This window comes from Carassius carassius, chromosome 45, assembly GCF_963082965.1.
Source record: "Carassius carassius chromosome 45, fCarCar2.1, whole genome shotgun sequence".
Taxonomy (NCBI): domain Eukaryota; kingdom Metazoa; phylum Chordata; class Actinopteri; order Cypriniformes; family Cyprinidae; genus Carassius; species Carassius carassius.
The window spans coordinates 14,805,931-14,824,036 of NC_081799.1; the positions used below are offsets into that span (position 1 = coordinate 14,805,931).

An 18,106-nucleotide genomic window follows, 5' to 3' on the forward strand; every position below is an offset into this window, starting at 1 on the left:
TAACACCCACCAAGTAAAAACTGGCTTTGTCGAATAAATAAAATCAGTCTTTATTAGGAACCACAACATAATAAATAATTGGTTTTATTTAATTGAAATAACGAAAATCTGTCTCTCTCTGAAGCAATTGGTGTAAAGTGGCCACACAAACTGTATATGGAATTAACAAATATAATTTAATGTATCATAGGTTCATGTCCAATAACAAATATTTATAACCGATAAACCGTCTCAATCCAGATGTGTCCAAATTTAATTTTGGCCCATGCTCCTGCAGACGTTGACACTGAGCAAGCCGCTGACCACTCACACACACGCCTTGAGGGCCGTGTGTAAATAAGAGGACATACTGATCAGGACAATACCGGCCCTGTGTCCTCTTCGGCAGTGACACAGTGTGTACATTTCTCACACAAACAACTGAACACAGCTCCCATCGGCAAGGCCAGAGAATGTGTGTTTGTGTCTGGCCAGATGGGTCTCTCAGCATGCCACTGCTGTCACACACACACACACACATATCCTGACAAAAACAACTCTTCACATTCACACACAAATACTAACTAATAAACACAGTCTTGCACACACACACACAACCTCCCAGGCAGATGACATCCATGCTAACCTCGTCTGAGCACGGCCCTGTGAGTCTTGCATGAACTCAGACACCAACATGAGTTCTCAACGGGAGGGTCACATGGCTTTATTTTTCTTCTGAGCTTTTGTCAATATTCAATATATGTCTTGTATGTCAAGAAAACCTTAAATGCCTATAATAACCAAACACAATAATAGATAGAATTTACCAACATACACTACCATTCAAAAGTTTTAAAAGTCTCTCCTATGCTCAACACTTTTTTATTTTAGCAAAACGACAGTAATTTTGTGAATTATATATATTTATTTATTTTATTTTATTTTTTTTACAAAAAAATGTATTTAATTTTTTTCTGTATTGATCTTTTAGAAATCATTCTAAAATGCTGATTTGGCGCTTTAACATTTTTTTTATGGAAAATGGTTTTCCCAGGATTCTTTGACAAACAATGACTTTTGTAACACACTTAAATGTCTTTACTGTCACTTCTGATCAATTTCCTGCATCCTTGAAACAACTTTTGCCAAAACTTTTGAACAGTAGCACGTTTTACAAAAGAAATAAATAAACGGTGAAAAGGCCAGGGAACACATCACACATTTTTTTTTATGAGTCACTGAATCACAACGTTTCAGACTGATTAATTGAAACATACAGTCTGAACTAACACCAAAGGCTTCTCAATGCTATTAAAGGCTGTTCACACTGCTATTGAAGTTTAAATCAGAGACACTATTAAAACAGAGAAGGGTTGGCACAACAAATCCAATGACACACTCTTTAAGAAAGTGTTGTCAAATACTTTATGCTCAAATAAAAAGTGCATTAAAATCATTGTAACATACTGGCTCTATCTTATAGTGCTCATGTGAGTACAGTACACAAGACACTTTCCAGTCATCTGTCTGCTATTCACATCAACATGCTAAAACTGATATTCCCAGAATTTCTCAGGAAAGTAAATAGCAACACTAACATACTGTAACTTGATTATCAAATCAAGATTCAAATTAGAGGCAGCCACTTTAAATCCGCAACACGCTGATATGAACCATACACAGCTGTCACAACGGTAGCGACAGCTCACGTAATTAATATTTCTAAACATGTCACATTCCTGCAGCCTCTAATTACCACTGGGCTATGAGAGATGCTCGTTCATATATCTCTGTCATACATGCCTATAAGAACTTGACTAAGAGGTGGATGTGGAGAGTACCGCTGAGTGTTTCCTTTTCCTTGACTGCAGGGCGTTTTCAGGAGGAGGTAATATGTCAGGAGTCGAGTGCTGCTGGCTTTCTGTTTATATACGACTGCTGTTTGTGAATCTGGGATTTAGTTTAAACAGAGGAAAGTGCCTAGATAGCCAATGTGTCTACACTGCTACCTCAACATGCCCCTGTCCATCACATTTACAGCATTCTAAATGTATGATTATAAATAAATAAAAATTACAATTACACATATAACATTATTTATTCCTGTGATGGCAAAGCTGAATTGTCAGCATCATTACTCCAGTCTTCAGTGTCACAAAATCCTTCAGAAATCATTCTAATATGCTGATTTGCTGTTCAAGAAACATGCCTTATCATTATCAGTGTTGTTTTGTATTATCACATACAATATCACGTCATTTCATATCATGTATTTTTGTGGAAATATGGATTTCTTCAGGATCCTTTGATGAATATAAAGTTTTAAAAAACTGAATTTTTTTGTAACAGTATGTCTTTACTGTCACATTTAATCAGTTTAAAGTGTCTTTTTAACAAACAAAAAAATTCTTAAAAAATCCAACAGATCTATTTTCATGCTCATTTTGATGCATAAACTGCCTATATACATACACATAGTATATGCTTATAAACTATTTTAATTTTCTATGCTTAAAAATAGGTAAATAAGTTAACACTTTTATAAATATTTACAGTATACAGCCTATAAGTCAACTTTAACTCCAGCATATTTTCCTGTCTATGCCCCAAGACAGTGGGACAGACTCCAGCATCCCCACAACCCTTTGGAAACCCATTTGGAAAATGAATGGATGGATAATCATGTTTTCCTGGCCGTATGTGATACGAGTGCTCCTCCGGTTCCTATGAGCCTTCCCGAGAGTCACCTGCCAGATTCCCCCGTTTTTCTAAATCAGTGCTCTTCACACAGGCACTGTAGTGGACAGCTGTTCAGGGCTCAGGAGAGGGCAGCCAAGGGTTCTGAAGCCAAGACTGTGAACAATATTTTGTGTGACAGCGATATAAAGGTGAGTCAGAGCTGTCAACTGAGTCAATTCAGCAGGAAACATGGAGACCCATCTGTTGGAACCCACGTAAAGGCACACACACACACGCACACACACACACACACACACACACACACACACAACTGTGAACAGATCCTCTCATTCACACAATCACATACACACAGGCAGAAAATGCAAGATGGGCTCCTCTGGCCTAGGGAAAAATAAAAACCTTGAGGGAAATCAGATTTTAAACTAGAAATTACAATAATATAAATAGTTCACATAGTTTTTAATTTGACTGTATTTTTGATTAAATAAATGTGGCCTTGGTGAGCATAAGAGACTTGTTTCAAAAACATAAAAAAGTTCAAATTGAACATACATAACAATGCCCATGCCCTAGATGTCAAACTCACACCTGTGCAGCACAAAATACACACACAGCTGGGCAGAAAAGAAGGGAGAAAGTGGATGAAACAATGAAGAAAGGGAATTTAATTCCCCACTATCCAGCATAACTCAAGTTTATGGCCATTGCCTTGGTGTTTGATAAAAGCTTAAAGTGTCCCAGCCATCACTTCCCTCTGACTGCTCAACGAGAGATGGATTTGTCTGCCCTTAATTCAGCCATGGGCAGAATACACATGATGAACGAGAGAGCTGTGCAATCTCTCTCTCTCTTTCTTTCTAACAAGGACAAATCGTACCTGTACCCTTCCTGTCTCCAGCTTCTATCTATGGTAAAAGTGTGTGTGCGCATGCCATTGAGCATGCATTTAAAGGAATACTTCACCTCCCAAAAAGAAATTCTGTGAATATTTACTTACCCTAATGTGGTTCCAAACCTGTATCACTGTGAATTCTAAAGAATGTACAATCCATATCCAATTACAATGAATTGGGAAGCTTTGAAAAGCCACGCAGCAGCACTGCATGAGGAACAGACTCCAATTTAGGTCGTCATCTTCAAAAATCTTGACATCAGACCAAGCTCTCCTTAGTGCATTCATGAGAGTGAATGAATCATTCTTTTGAGTCCCCGGATCAACAAAGCTACTGTATGGCTTTACAAGTTTTAAATTAAAGTGTATGGGCCACTTTTGTGAGACATTTATTGTGTTTTCTGTGCTTAAAGTTCACCCCCAAAAAATTAAACATACTCACATTTAAGTCATAAATGATGTAGATGAGTTTGTATCTTCACTTGAAAAGATTTGAGGAAATTTAGCATTGAATTACTTACTCAACCATGGATCCTCTACAGTGAATGGGTGCCATCAAAATGAGAGTCCAAACTGCTCATAAGAACAACAGTCCACAAACAAGCCACAAGAATCTAGTCCATCAATTAATGCCTTGCAAAAAAATAATTTGTGTTTTTTGTAAAAAAAAAAAAAAAAACAATCACTTCTGACCAAAATAATCCACAATAAATCAAAATAATCCACTACATTGGAAAACATTTTTCCCCTGTTGTATTCTCACATCAAAATCTAAAGACATATTTGTTTAAAACTGATGTGGACTGTTTTTTGATGTGGAGGCAGATTTCTCTCCTGATTCAGATGAGACAACTTTTTCACTGAAGAAAGCAATATAATGTACTGTATAGTGGACCTATATTTTAGCCAGAACTAACAGGCCTAGTTTGAATGTCATGAATTTTATTACAAAAACAAATTTTGACTTCATAAAACGTTAATCTATGGATTGGAGTCGTGTGGATTACTTGTGGATTATTGTGCTGGCATGACATTCTTAAAAAAATAAAGTTCCACGAAAAAAAAGAGGGAAAACCATAGAGGTTTTGGAATCACATTAGGAGTAAATAATGACAGAATTTTCACTTTTTGGGTAAACTGTTTCTTTAAGTGCACATGGGTATGTGTTCAATGTATTGTGTGGCTAGGGCTAGGTATTGTTCAAAATCTTTCGATATAGGTGCCAATTTCGATACCTCAGTTTCGATACCGGTTCCTAACGATACTTTTTTCGATACCTTATATTATAAAATCCATTTCAACATCAACACAAATACATTAAACACAAAACTTTTATTTTTCACCTTAATTAAAACAAATTCTGGTAACATTTCACACTCAGGATAACATTATTAATACAACTGGTTGTGCTTTTTGGATAGGGGTGCGCCATTCAGGGGCGGACTGGGACCAAAAAGTTGCCCTGGACTTCTGGGCCACAGCAGCCCACCACATCATAACGCAAACGCCCCTGTTTTGATGTCCATTGAAAAAAAAAAAAAAAAAAAAAGAACAGCAGCTGTTCATTTAGCGACTCCTAGTGAGCGATACATGCTCATCAAGACACAAACATTCTTCTAGAACTCACACTTTGCATTCAGTTAGCAGATCCATACGAATCATGCATGAAATATAAGTTTATAAACTCAAACGATAGCTTTATGTGCTTTACAGATGAACTTGAAGTCTTTATTAATTCCAGATGTTCAATATAGATAATCTTTGGCTCGGTAATACAGTACAAGTTCATGATCTGATTAGTGAACCGATGATTCTTTTGAGTCAATCTTTTAAAATAATAATTTATTTTGTTTAACGAAACCAGTGTGGAAACCAGTGTTTCACAAACTGGATAGATCTGAGGTGCAGGGCTCGCAAAATCGTTAGCCCCATGTCCCGGGGCTATTGTGTTTTCCAGTCCGATGGGCTACCGTGAATAGTGATGTAAAATTCCTAACTTGATTCGCGTTGTTCACTCGCTTGAAGGGTTGAAACGGATTGTAGCTGATCTTTTGCACTTGTTTCTAAATATTGCTGATTCAAGCATTTTAAACAATTTGCGCGAGTTCGGAGCTTGCGCTCACTCATTCAGAGCACGCGCTGCGAGCAGCATTTCAGACAATGCGCGTACAGAGAATTAATTCATCTTTCGCGTATCGTAACTTCTGAATGAACACGTACACACACAATTATATCAAAATAATTGTCTCTGCAAGTATTCTCGTAAACACAGTCAGTTATGTTTTAAGTGAACGTATACAGTGGCCTGCTGCTTAGAGAAATTCGCTCTACTGGATAACTCTGTCTCTCTCTCTCTGTTTTCTAGATGACGTGAAAGGGGACGTGTTTCAAGATACGCAATGGAGTAGACCAAACTAAACAGGGAGGGAGGGCAAAACACTCATCCAAACAAATGCTTCATTAAATTGGTGGTTTTGCCGGCTTTGGTTGCAATACTCTTACCGCATATGTTGCACTTTGCTGACTCGGCATCCACTTTTATAAAGTGTAGCCACACTTTAGACCTCTTTGGCATTGTAAAACGGAAACGTTTTGAGAAAAAACAACTACACTTGTGTTGTGTGACTGCGAGTATCTTCAGAAATCCTCCCCATCACGTCACGTGGTGGTGGACAGCCAATCACGCGAATTTAGGTCCTTACATGCACGTATGCTACAAGCTCACACAGACACAGCCGCTTGGCAAAAAAATCTAAAATAAAACTAAATAAAACCCGGCCGCTTGGCTTTTGGAACCGAAATTTGGCACCAAAAGATAAATAATTTTTCGTTCAATACCATAAAGGCATCTAGGTTCGGTACCCAGCCCTATGTGTGGCCATCTGATTTCTTGCTCTGTAGTAGCAATTCCTCTGTGTAAACATGCTATAAATACTCATTAGTGAAAACAAGAGGATGTCACGAATGCACACAAACAGAAAGAGCAAGAGTGCAACACCTCACGGCAACAATAACAAGAGTGACTAATTTAATTAGCACAATAAAACAAGTCCAAAAAAAGCTGGAGCCCGTCCTCTTCTCGTTCATCCTTAATGACAGAATTAATCAGCAGTGTCTTTACACATCTAATCTTAGAGGACACAATCTCTATTATTCTCTCTCTCACTCCCCACTTTGCCACTTTTTGTAAATCAGTCCACACTTCTGTCATTGTGTAATGTCTGAAAGACCCAACAAACCCCCAGCCTGCCTGTAAAACCTGGTGTCATATTAATGAACTCCTCTGATTAGATCAGTAATAAGTCTTCGGCTGCTACAGAGACGGCTAATGATCAGCGGCAATTACTCAATTCAAATGAGCTCCGCCTTAATGGAGTCAGATTGTGGCACCTCTTCTGTTGTTCAGTCATTGTCAGCAAAGACGGACTGGCATTATACATGGCTCTGAGAAATTAACATGAATGTAGGTTTACACAATCTCAGTACAAAATCTAATCATAATTTAATTTTGTAAAGAAATTCATAAAAACACTGAAACAGAAGCGCCTCAATGAAGTAAACTAATTAGATGGAAGTGGAGGTTGAAGCTAACAGATTACTAACAGAAAATAAAAATGAAAGATGTTTTTGAACAGTTTTTCTCAACCATGTGCTAAATCACTGTGGAAAATCTTTAGGAAACCAATCACCCAAATACAAGGCCCCCAGTGTTACGTTTTCCTTTTTGAAAAGAGCAAGTTGGACTCACAGGTCGGTGTTTCTTCTGCAGGTGTTTCTTCTTCTTGCTGTGTGTATGGGCCAGGCGAGGGTTGTTCTCCTGATCAGAGTGGTGGTGCTGGTGGTTGTTGTGGTTGAGGTCCAAGCTCAGCCCGTTCGGCACTCGGCCGGGCTTCTTCTTGCGCAGCGGGCCTGTCTGGTTCTGTCTCCGCTCGTGAGGCTTCAGGGTTATGTCCTTCTGTCAAAAACAAACCAACAAAATATCAGTTATGAGCATATAACACTACTTTTGGATTAAACATTTTGACACATGCAAATCAAACTGGATTTATTTTTCATAATAAATCTTATGGTGTGAAATTCATTAATGTATGTGTAAAAAAAAACAATAAATAATTATAATATGATATAAAAATGTAAGAACTTTTAAGCCTAAAATGGCTTTTCTGACTACTGACTTGACTAAGGCTCAGTGGGTGAATACAAAAGGTGTTATAAAAATAAAAAAAAGTCTTAGAATAATAAACATTTCTCAAGATTCAATTAAATTCCAATAAATAAAATCAAGCCTCCCACTATACACCACTATTCAAAAGTTTGGGCTTGGTAAAAGAAAAAAGAAAAAGAAAAAAAGCAATTAATACTTTATTCAGCAAGGGCACATTCAATTGGTCAAAAGTGACAGTAAAAATAGTTATAATAATTAATACTAAACATTCCAATTTCAAATAAACACTGTTCTTTTGAACTTTCTATAAATCAAATAATTAAAAATGTAATGTTTCGACCAAAATATTAAGCAGCACAACTGTTTTCAACATGGATAATAATAAGCAATGTTTCTTAAGCAGAAAGTCAGCATATTAGAGTGATTTCTGAAGGATCATATGACAGTGAAAACTGTAGTAATGTTGCTGAAAATTCTATTTTGTCATCGCACAATAATAAATTACATTTTAAAATACATTAAAATAGAAACAAGTTATTTTAAATTGTGATAATATTTCACAAATTGTAAATTTTACTGTATTTTTAATCAAAGAAATGCAGCCTTTTTGTGCATAAGAGATTACTTTATAAACATATTACCGAACCCACATTTTATAAAGGGATAGTTCACCCAAAAATTTTAATTCTGTCATTTTTATTTTCTTTGTGCACAAAAAGTATTCTTGTGGCATAATAAAATTAAGGTTGAACCACTGATGTCACATGGACTATTTTAACAATGTTCTTACTACTGTCCCTTTCTAGGCCTTGAATGTGTCAGTTGCATTTTTGTCTATGCACGGTCAAAAAGCAAAAGAAACATTTTACTTTGTGTTTCGAAGATAAACAAATGTTTTACAGGTTTGGAAAGACATGAGGATGAGTAATTAATGACTAATAATTTAATGAATAATCATTTTTGGTTGAAAGATCCCTTTAAAAATAGTGTACTTTAATTTTTACTCAAAAAACGTAAAATAAAGGGAATGAGGGTTATGTAAACGACTATGCTACTTTATGCCATTAAGGGCCATTAATAAACAGCACGAAGACCATTCTGGCTACAGTATATACTGAATGTATTGTTTGTACTAAAACACATTACACGACTTAAGCAGTGCACACTTCAGTAGGCGTATACTTGTCTACCTACAGCAAACATTGTTCTGCTAAGCTGCTAAATAAAATAATCTTTACCCCACAGAAAAACTAACATTTTGATAAAAGGAGTCTGAAATACAGTAGAGGAAGCAGAGGAGCAGCGCTCCAGAACTTTCTCATCCACAGAGGACTCTAGACAGGAAGATCAATATTCAATATGACAAAGCTCATCTCTGCAGGGGAGCTGTGTATCTTCACATATCTCTGCTTACAGAAGCGATCAATTACATTATTATACTCCAGCTACAGAGAGATAGATACTTCTTGTGCCAAAACAGTACTCTAAGGGAAAGGAAAGTGAGACATTCGATACAGTTCAGAGTTGGAACGCCTACTAGAAACAGCGCAGTGACTTAGCAATCCTTAGAGATTCAGAATATTTAATGCATGATGAAAATTAAAGAATAAAAAAGAACATTAAAATGTATCATGGTTTCCATAGAACTATTAAAACACAACTACAGTATCTACAACATGAATAATAATAATAATAGATGTTTCTTGAGCACCAAATCAGCATATTAGAATGATTTCTGAAAAATCATGTGGCACTGAAGACATCACAGGAATGAATTACATTTAAAATATAATCAAAATCATTTAAAAAAAAAAATAATATTTCACAGTAATAATGTCTTTACTGTTTTTAATCATATAACTACAGCCTTGGTAAGGATAAGAGACTTGTTTCAAACACATTAAGATGTCTTACTCATTCCAATGAAAATTAATGTGTGTGTATTTTCCTATTAAAAATGGGGAATGCTGGGAACATTTTTGAGTGGTGGAGCATATGAATCCCTGAATCTGAGTTTTGAATTGATTCACTGAAGCTGACAGTTTGAAGTGAATCACAAAAACAATGGGTTTATTGTTTTGTTTTTTTGCTACTGTAGTTTAAAACATCTCTGCTTTAATGCTTTTCATATGCAACTTACAACACTAGGCATCACAAAACTATTCTAATGAAACACTCTTAAGCAATCTCAATGGCAAAATAAAGTACATTACAGCCTTTGTCAAAAAACATAAGACCAGTTACAAAATGATGGGCAGCAAATTGCTGTTTTTAATGTACAAGTAATGATCATACGTCTCTCTACAGGGCCAAAGTTTTCATATCTAACTTCAGAGATGCAGAAGACTGTCCTTTTTATCTTGTTTTCAAGAGCTCACCCATTTTTCTAAAATGACAGCTCCTTTTCCGCTCCTCATTTTAAGCTCTGTGTGTGTGTGTGTGTGTGTGTGTGTGTGTGTGTGTGTGTGTGTGTGTGTGTGTGTGTGTGTGTGTGTGTGTGTGTGTGTGTGTGTGTGTGTGTGTGTGTAAAATAATGTTGGTGTGCAATAAAAATGAGTAATGGCTCACATGAATGTTTATTCTCTGATTCATACAGTAATTTTAAAAGCCTTCAGTTACATCAGAAGACGTGTATCAAATTAAACATGAGCAAACGCTTATATACACATCTGTGTGTTTATATTGCATCAACTCAAGCCTCCAGGTGATTAAATTCCTCATTTCTCAAACGTAAAGCAAAGTGTTTTGCTGTTTCTAATGCAAACCTTCTACTGTGCAAGTGCGTCTGTGTGTGTGTGTGTGTGTGTTTGAGAGGAGATACACCATCAGCCCTCATCCGCCTGCGGGACTGATCCATCATGTTAAACTTATGTACCAAATCAGATTACATGCTTCAGAGACATTACATGTTTAATAGCCTTGTTCGTGTACTTGAAGTCAGAAACATGAAAAGAACTCTCGGCTGAGCAGAAGGAGCATGTCAGGACTGCAAGATACGACAGGCTGATAACCAGCCATCAACTCTTCAGCTCTGATAGAGCACTCTGGGTATTTGTGCTGAGGGACAACCTCTATTCATGCCGTATCTCTCTATTCAGCGATCAGAATCATTCAGACTCACAAAATCAAACCGTAGTTGATTCATTTCAGCTCCTCTTAAATGACATTCAGAAAAGAAAGATGATGTGTTCAGACATACTACTTACTTTATTTGAAAGGAAGCAATACGTAGGAATGAAATACTCAAATGAACAGACAGAACTGGGTATCTCACAATGCATTTGACCACAAGATATCACTCATAATCACAGTAAAAATACAACAAAATCTAAAATTACTTCAATGAGATATTACACATAATGAGATATTTAAAAATAGTATACAGTTGACAATATATTCAGAACAGTAATACCTATTAAAAGAAATAATTAATCAGAGAATTAAATATTGCTCAAAATGTACTTACCTTTAGGCCATCTAAGATATAGATGAGTTTCTTTCTTCATTGGAACAGATATGAAGAAATTTCACATTATTTCACTTACTGGATGGATCCTCTGCAGTGAATGGGTGCCGTCAGAATGAGTCCAAACAGCTGATAAAAGTATCACAATAATTCACAAGTAACCCACACGACTCCAGTATATCAGTTAAAGTCTTGTCAAGTAAAAGGCTAAGTGCTTTATGTTTTTATCAGCTGTTTGGACTCTCATTCTGACGGTTCCCATTCACTGCAGAGGACCCATTGGTTAACAAGTGACCTCATGCTAAATTTCTCCAATTCTCGTCCCAGAAACAAAGAAACTACATTTTGGATGGCCTGAAATTGTGTAAAATATGTAAATTAAATGTAACTTAATTTCTGGGTGAACTAAGTATCTAATATATATTATTTGGTTGTCCTTTAACTTCAAAATGCATCCAAGTTCGATCAAAAAGGACATAAGAGCGTACAATAGACACTGATGTATGAAGGGAGACTTTAGAGGATGGAGGAATATGGGGCGGTCTGGAAACTTTCTGAAATGACAGAAAAGCACATGAGATTATAAAGGATATGGAAAGTGAGCTTGTCAAGTATACTGAGCTTGAACTTGAATGGCTTTTCCACAGCAATCACGTCCATGATCACTAGCACTCGAGTATGTGCTGAAACACAGCCAAGGTGGGTCTGGGACACATAATTCAATGGATGGGCCTAATTAAATGAGCTTTTCTTCTGCAGGAACTACAATGATCTTTCGACAACATGGCAAACTTCATTAATCCATCTGTAAGCACATCTGGCCCTAATGCGCATCTTTCAGTGTGAATTAAGTGTAACAACATGTGATGCTGGCAGAGGAAACATTAGAAGTTCACTCTGGGAAAACATCCGACGATAAATTCAGTTTGCTCATCTATACTTGTCTAGTCTATCCTTGGAAAAAACATCAAAACCTACTTTTTTGGTAAAGAGCTCGGTTTTCTTTATTCTAGAAGAAAACAGTTGTTTTTTCTTTCTGCACATTTCTGCACAAGACTCTCATATCTGTCTTCCTTTGCCTGTAGGATTCTTATCGTATAGCACATATCGATAGGACGAAATGTTTATCACTCTAACATTCAGAATAAGTGCAAAAACTTCAAATAAAGATAAAAAAACTGCTTTCAAATTCCACTACGTTAAGACAAAGAGTGGCTTCCATTTCTGAGAAAACTTGTTTTCATCTTTTGTTTTATTAGTATATTTTTGTTGCCATTTCCCAAGAGATTTAGCGAGGTAATCTTTGGATACAAGAACAGTCCTACATCTACCCACAAATACACATAACACACAAGCTCCCTAGAGTTCACTTTGCTGCCTTGCTTTCTAGAAGTTCTTCTTTTGCTGTGGGGACTTAAAAACACCTCCGTATTCTCTCACACACACCACCACTCAAAGGCAGCAGCTTTCAAGTGCAAAGTAGGTTTTTACAGTCTACACAGATTTAATCTTTCATCTCCTTCACCACGAAAATATATGATGTCTGAACAGAAAGAAAGACACATTCAGACAACAGACAGATAGACGGACAAATGCACAGACATGCCCCCTCAGATTTATCAGCAAAGCAGATTCTGAATCCAACTATTTTGAACGCAAAAAATAAATAAAATGGACTAAATCAAAATTAGTTAAAAATTCTAAAATTTTAAACAGTCTAAAAATATTATAATTGTTAAAAGGTTATAAATGTAAATGTTATAGATGCTTAAGGTTCTGCTGAAAATATTACCCAATTATGAGGTAAAAAGAGAGTATTAAGACAGTAATTCCTGTAAAAATGTTATACGATAAAACAACTCATTATGCTGAGTTAAATGAACAAGACAAACAAATGGTTGAGTTTGTCCATATTTGACCCATTCATGGGTTGCGTGATTGTAGAAATAGTTAAAGGGATAGTTCACCCCAAAAAATGTAATTCTGTCATTAATAAATCCCCCTCACGTTGTTCCAAACCCGTAAGATCTCTGTTCATCTTCAGGACACAAATTAAGACATTTCTGATGAAATCCTAAAGCTTTCTGAGCCTGCATAGAAAGCAATGCAACTGAAATGTTTAAGGTCCAGAAAGGTAGTAAGGGCATTGTTAAAATAGTCCATGTGTCATCAGTAGTTCAACCTTAATTTTATAAAGCTATTAGAACTAGTATTAATATAACTTTTTATGCGCAAAGAAAACTAAAATAATGACTTTATGCGTCATGGTATTCTAGTGAACACATTTAATACTGCAACGGAAAAGAAGACAATGTTGAATAAAGTCATTATCTTTGTTCTTTCTGTGCCAAAAGTATTCTCGTAGCTTAAAAAATTTGTTGAACTACTGATGTCACATGGACTGTATTAACGCTGTTCTTAATATAGGGTTGTGCTGACAGACTGTGGCTGATACCTTTGACGATAGCAAGACGATTATTTATTATTATTATTTTATTCAACAGGCTATGAATACTATCTAATAAATATTAGGGCTTATATTTTGCATTTATTTCCTTTCCACGTTTTTACAGTGTTGCGAGTTATAACCAATCACACACGATTATGCTGAGCTAGTGAATGCAATGGCCAATCAGTGGCGTGCTGATGAGTCATCGCTGTTCCGTTGTTCAGTGTGCGCTGACTGAATTCTGACTCACAAATTTTCTCATCATAAACAACAAAGTGCAGGTGTACATGTGATGTAAGTTTAAGAGATGTATTCATCATACAGTGTAGATTCACTGATTATAATGGGAGTGTTTTTAACCCTCTGGAGTCGATTAACGCGGATACGAGTTATGAGTCATTTTCTCCTGATAACCCCGAAAAGAACTTAAATTACACTTTTAATACGTTTTAATCGTACAGATAAGAGCAATACATCAATCGAATCTGTAAAGGGTCTACTTTTTTTTGGATACAACAAAACCTTGTGCACTTATAAAATAAAGATAACAAACAAGGTGTGCTGTCTGCAGCCTTTGTCTGCACGGATCTTCATTTACAAACACGTCATTAAAATGAACTGTAACTCTGTGAATACTCAACGAAGAGACATGAGAGAGATATCTATAGAAAGCTTGACATGTCTACTTTTAAACTAAATAAGTGCCACCGAAAACAAATATTTTGTAATAAAGTAATCCATATGAAAACAACGCGATGTCCGTTTTTTACGTCTCCCTTCATTTTATCTAATGTGACCACGCCCCTGCGCTTTTCAGATTCAAACTGAAGTGCGCGGCTTGAATACGCCCACACAGAAGAAAAAGCAGCGAGACTGTTCTTCAAGTTTTTTTTTTTTACTGTTTGCTTCGCGATGAGAGGAATAAGACATAAATCTCCCCAAAAAGATGTGATGTGGTTGAGGATTTGAAAAATGGATTTCCTCGGAAAAAAAAAAGAATGAAGCACTTTATTCAGCAGAGATCATAAACATGAGTAAGTTTCTTTTTGTTTATTTATATACTTGTACTAGTTTTCACATAACGTGTAAACATTTTACTAGTTAAGACTTTTTCCAAAGACTTTTTCCAAACTATAATTCCTGACTAAATGTATAATCAAGTGAAACATTATGAAGTTTCAATAACAATATACAATACTATACCATTCAAAAGCTTGATGTAAATAATATAAATGTAACAAATGTAAAAACAATGCTGTTCTTTCAATTTATTCCCCCTAAAAAACCTGAAAAATATTCTCAGCTCTTTTCAACATTAATAATAATATTACAATAAATGTTTTTTTGTAGAAAATAAGATTGTTAAAAGGATTTCTGAAGGATTGTGTGACTGGAGTAATGATGCCAAAAAATCTGTTTGAAAGTCAGCTTTGATTGTTCCTAATAAACTGCTCCCCCAAGTGGATATTAAATTATGTTGTGGGATAATTAAATATATTCTTAATAAACTACAAACATAAAATTATATAGATTTATTTTGTTCTCACATTCTTTCTTGTAACACCTCCCTCTCAGTGACACAGCTGACTGAGAGGCTCATTATGCAGCTCATTATGCAGGCCTTTGTCTTCTCAGGTGTAAATCACAATTATATTCATGGTAGTTGACTTTTACCAACAGAAAATTCTTAGAAAATTTAAATCAATATATTGTTTTCTGTAAGTGAGTAAACAAGATGATTTTCACATAATTTAGAAAGAAAAATTCTAGGCTACAAGCTCCAGTTCTCAAAAATCCCGGGAACCAATGTTCTTTATGTGTTTAATGGCCTTATTCAAGTGATTTAACATTTTTAGTTTTTCACTAACCCGCATAACATTTTTTTTCTCAAAAACCCAATCATGTACATACATGCATTTAACATATTATTATAGCCCAGTTTGTGCTGATTACAGTGAGATTAGACTTTAACCATTTAGATATTTATAAGAAACTGAAAAAAGCACAAATGTCAGGGCATGACAAAACTTCTCCAGGCCCCAAAAATACCCTTAGACTCCAGAGGGTTAAAGTTCTTAAACTCATGCTAGACTGAGTTTGTGATGATGTTCTTTGATAATGTAATGTTCTTTACTCGCTTTCTGTGGCTGCTTTTTGAATAACTGAGGAAAAATATTACAAATATTCGGCTGCTTTTAACCTTACAGTGGAGTTGGTTCACTTTCCGGCAATGAAACTAAGTAAATAAATAATTAAATAAATTAGAACAATAATATTGTGTATCGGTGATCTCAAAGGCTGACAATAGGACGAAAATTTAGCATATCAACCAACACTATCTTACCACATTTCTGGGCCTTTAATATGGACGTTGTGCTGATGTCTATGCAGGGACAGAAAGCTATCGGATTCCATAAACATATCTTAATTTGTGTTTTCGAAGATGAACTGACAAAAAAATCAAATAAATAGAAATTAAAATAAACTAATAATAGCCTATTAATATAATTTTTAATAATAGAAAAAAAATGTGTGTATAAATTATGAATCACTTATTTCCACTTATTAGTATTATTATTACATGGATTAGGAACAAACACTATTATAATTAATGTCAAATTATCATTCAAATTGGGTTAAACAGTACAATAAATAAGTAATGTAATTTAATGTAAAGAATAAAACATTTTTATTCTTATCTTAGTTTGCCTATAAGAAAAAAACTGCTGTACAAAGACAACATAAAACAGTATGTGACATACTATTAATTCTATAACGTGCTGTTTCTCAACCCGTGATAATAATCTAAGGTACTTTTTCCTCTGCGGTGTGGTGCTAAAACATCTTCCTGATTCATTAGTGGCACATATGAGGGCTGTGCTCACTATCCTACAGATACAGGGGATGCTGACGAGGCAAACAGGAAAACTCCCACTCCCTTTACCCAGCAGTAAATGAGAGAGACAGAAAGAGAACAGCATGGGAGACCTGTACTTCGATCCCATTCCGTGATTAAACCTCTGTTCTACAGCAGAGCCACTCCAGGGCTCAGTTTCCCTGCCAAGCGTAACTACACAGGCTTTTGTGAGATGGAGAGAGCTTCTGTCCATGGCCTCTCTGTTTTATTAGTCTTATCTATGGCCCTCAGGGAAGATATTACTTCTTTAGCCAAAAAAAAGAGAAAGAAATAACGAAAAAACTGCACTAACAGGAAAGCACAAGACAAAGTGTTGCTTTGAGATGGTGCAAGAAGCAGAAGGCTTTTGTGACCAAGTAAGCGCCGATTTAGAAAACATAACAGCAATTTAGTTCCATTCCAAAGATGGATGGAGGGGGTGAAGTAGATGAAATGAGAGGGAGAGGGACTTGTGCCCTCCACATGAGTGAGTAAACACCACATGTCCATCTGTCTTCTCATTGAGTCAGGCTCAACACTGCAAACACTTGCTTTAGCAAGTTTCTGTCTTGTATTTTTTTTTTTTTTGCAAAAAATTAAATAACTATTCTGGTGTGAAATGGTGTTTGATAGGAATAAAGGACTGTTCACAACAAGTGCAATAACTCTAAAGATAACAATGACAACTGTATTATCGTCCACACCAAAGGATGATGTGTTGTGTTCATTATAAGTAAGCGCAGCAGTTTTGTCATGTCTTTAAGCAGGAGGACTTTTGATTGGCTGTCAATGTTAAAATCATTCATCAGTTGAAAGTGTTTCCAACTGTATCATTCTTCTATGGCGTTACTGTTACAGAATTACTTTTAACACTGTAACTTTAACATTACAGTTACCGTCCTTTAACTCATCGGTTCCCAACAGGGGGGTCCCGGACCACAAGGGGGCCTCAGCGAGTTCTGTGGGGGGTCGCATCATATTTTTTTAAACTGTTGAGCGGTGAGCATTAAGGAGAACGATCACATTACATTAGCTTATTGTATCCATGATCCCGTGGCTGACCAAAAATGGACAAATTTGTAATTCGTCCTCCACAAAAACGACAGAGTCCCACTGATTCGCCTACAGCAGCTGATGGTAATGACCCAGGCATACTGGACCCAGGTGAGGAAGCTCCCATCAATGCGGGTCGCAGTACTAGCAGTGCTAGCAATACTGGAAACTCGAAATGCAGAAAATACCAAGATAGTTAACTGAACTATGGTTTTATTTTATTTTCTCGTAGCAAAGAGTCCCTGCCCCAGCCACAGTGCATTATCTGCGCCAAAGTCCTTGCTAACGAATGCATGAGGCCGTCTAAACTAATAAGACATTTGCAGACAACTCATCCCCAAAACCGCGACAAGCCCAGGGCATTTTTTGAGCGCAAGGCAAAAGAATTGACACACTCCCAAAATGAGATGAGGGAAGTCACAGCTACTGACAAGAAATTTTTAAAAACATATCGTATACAGTTGCTGTAAAAATTGCCAAAGCAAAGAAAGGGCACACAATTGCAG

The 18,106-nt window shown here is 36.1% G+C and overlaps 1 protein-coding gene across 3 annotated transcripts in view; it reads right to left on the minus strand.

Annotated features, from left to right (window-relative positions):
- auts2a (activator of transcription and developmental regulator AUTS2 a) overlaps positions 1-18,106 on the minus strand; it is a 395,578-nt gene that overhangs the window by 294,591 nt on the left and 82,881 nt on the right. For all 3 annotated transcript variants that reach the window (XM_059539305.1, XM_059539304.1, XM_059539303.1), the window contains exon 3: positions 7,320-7,526. In XM_059539305.1, coding sequence (XP_059395288.1) covers positions 7,320-7,526 — 207 coding nt within the window. The remainder of the gene's footprint in view (positions 1-7,319; positions 7,527-18,106) is intronic.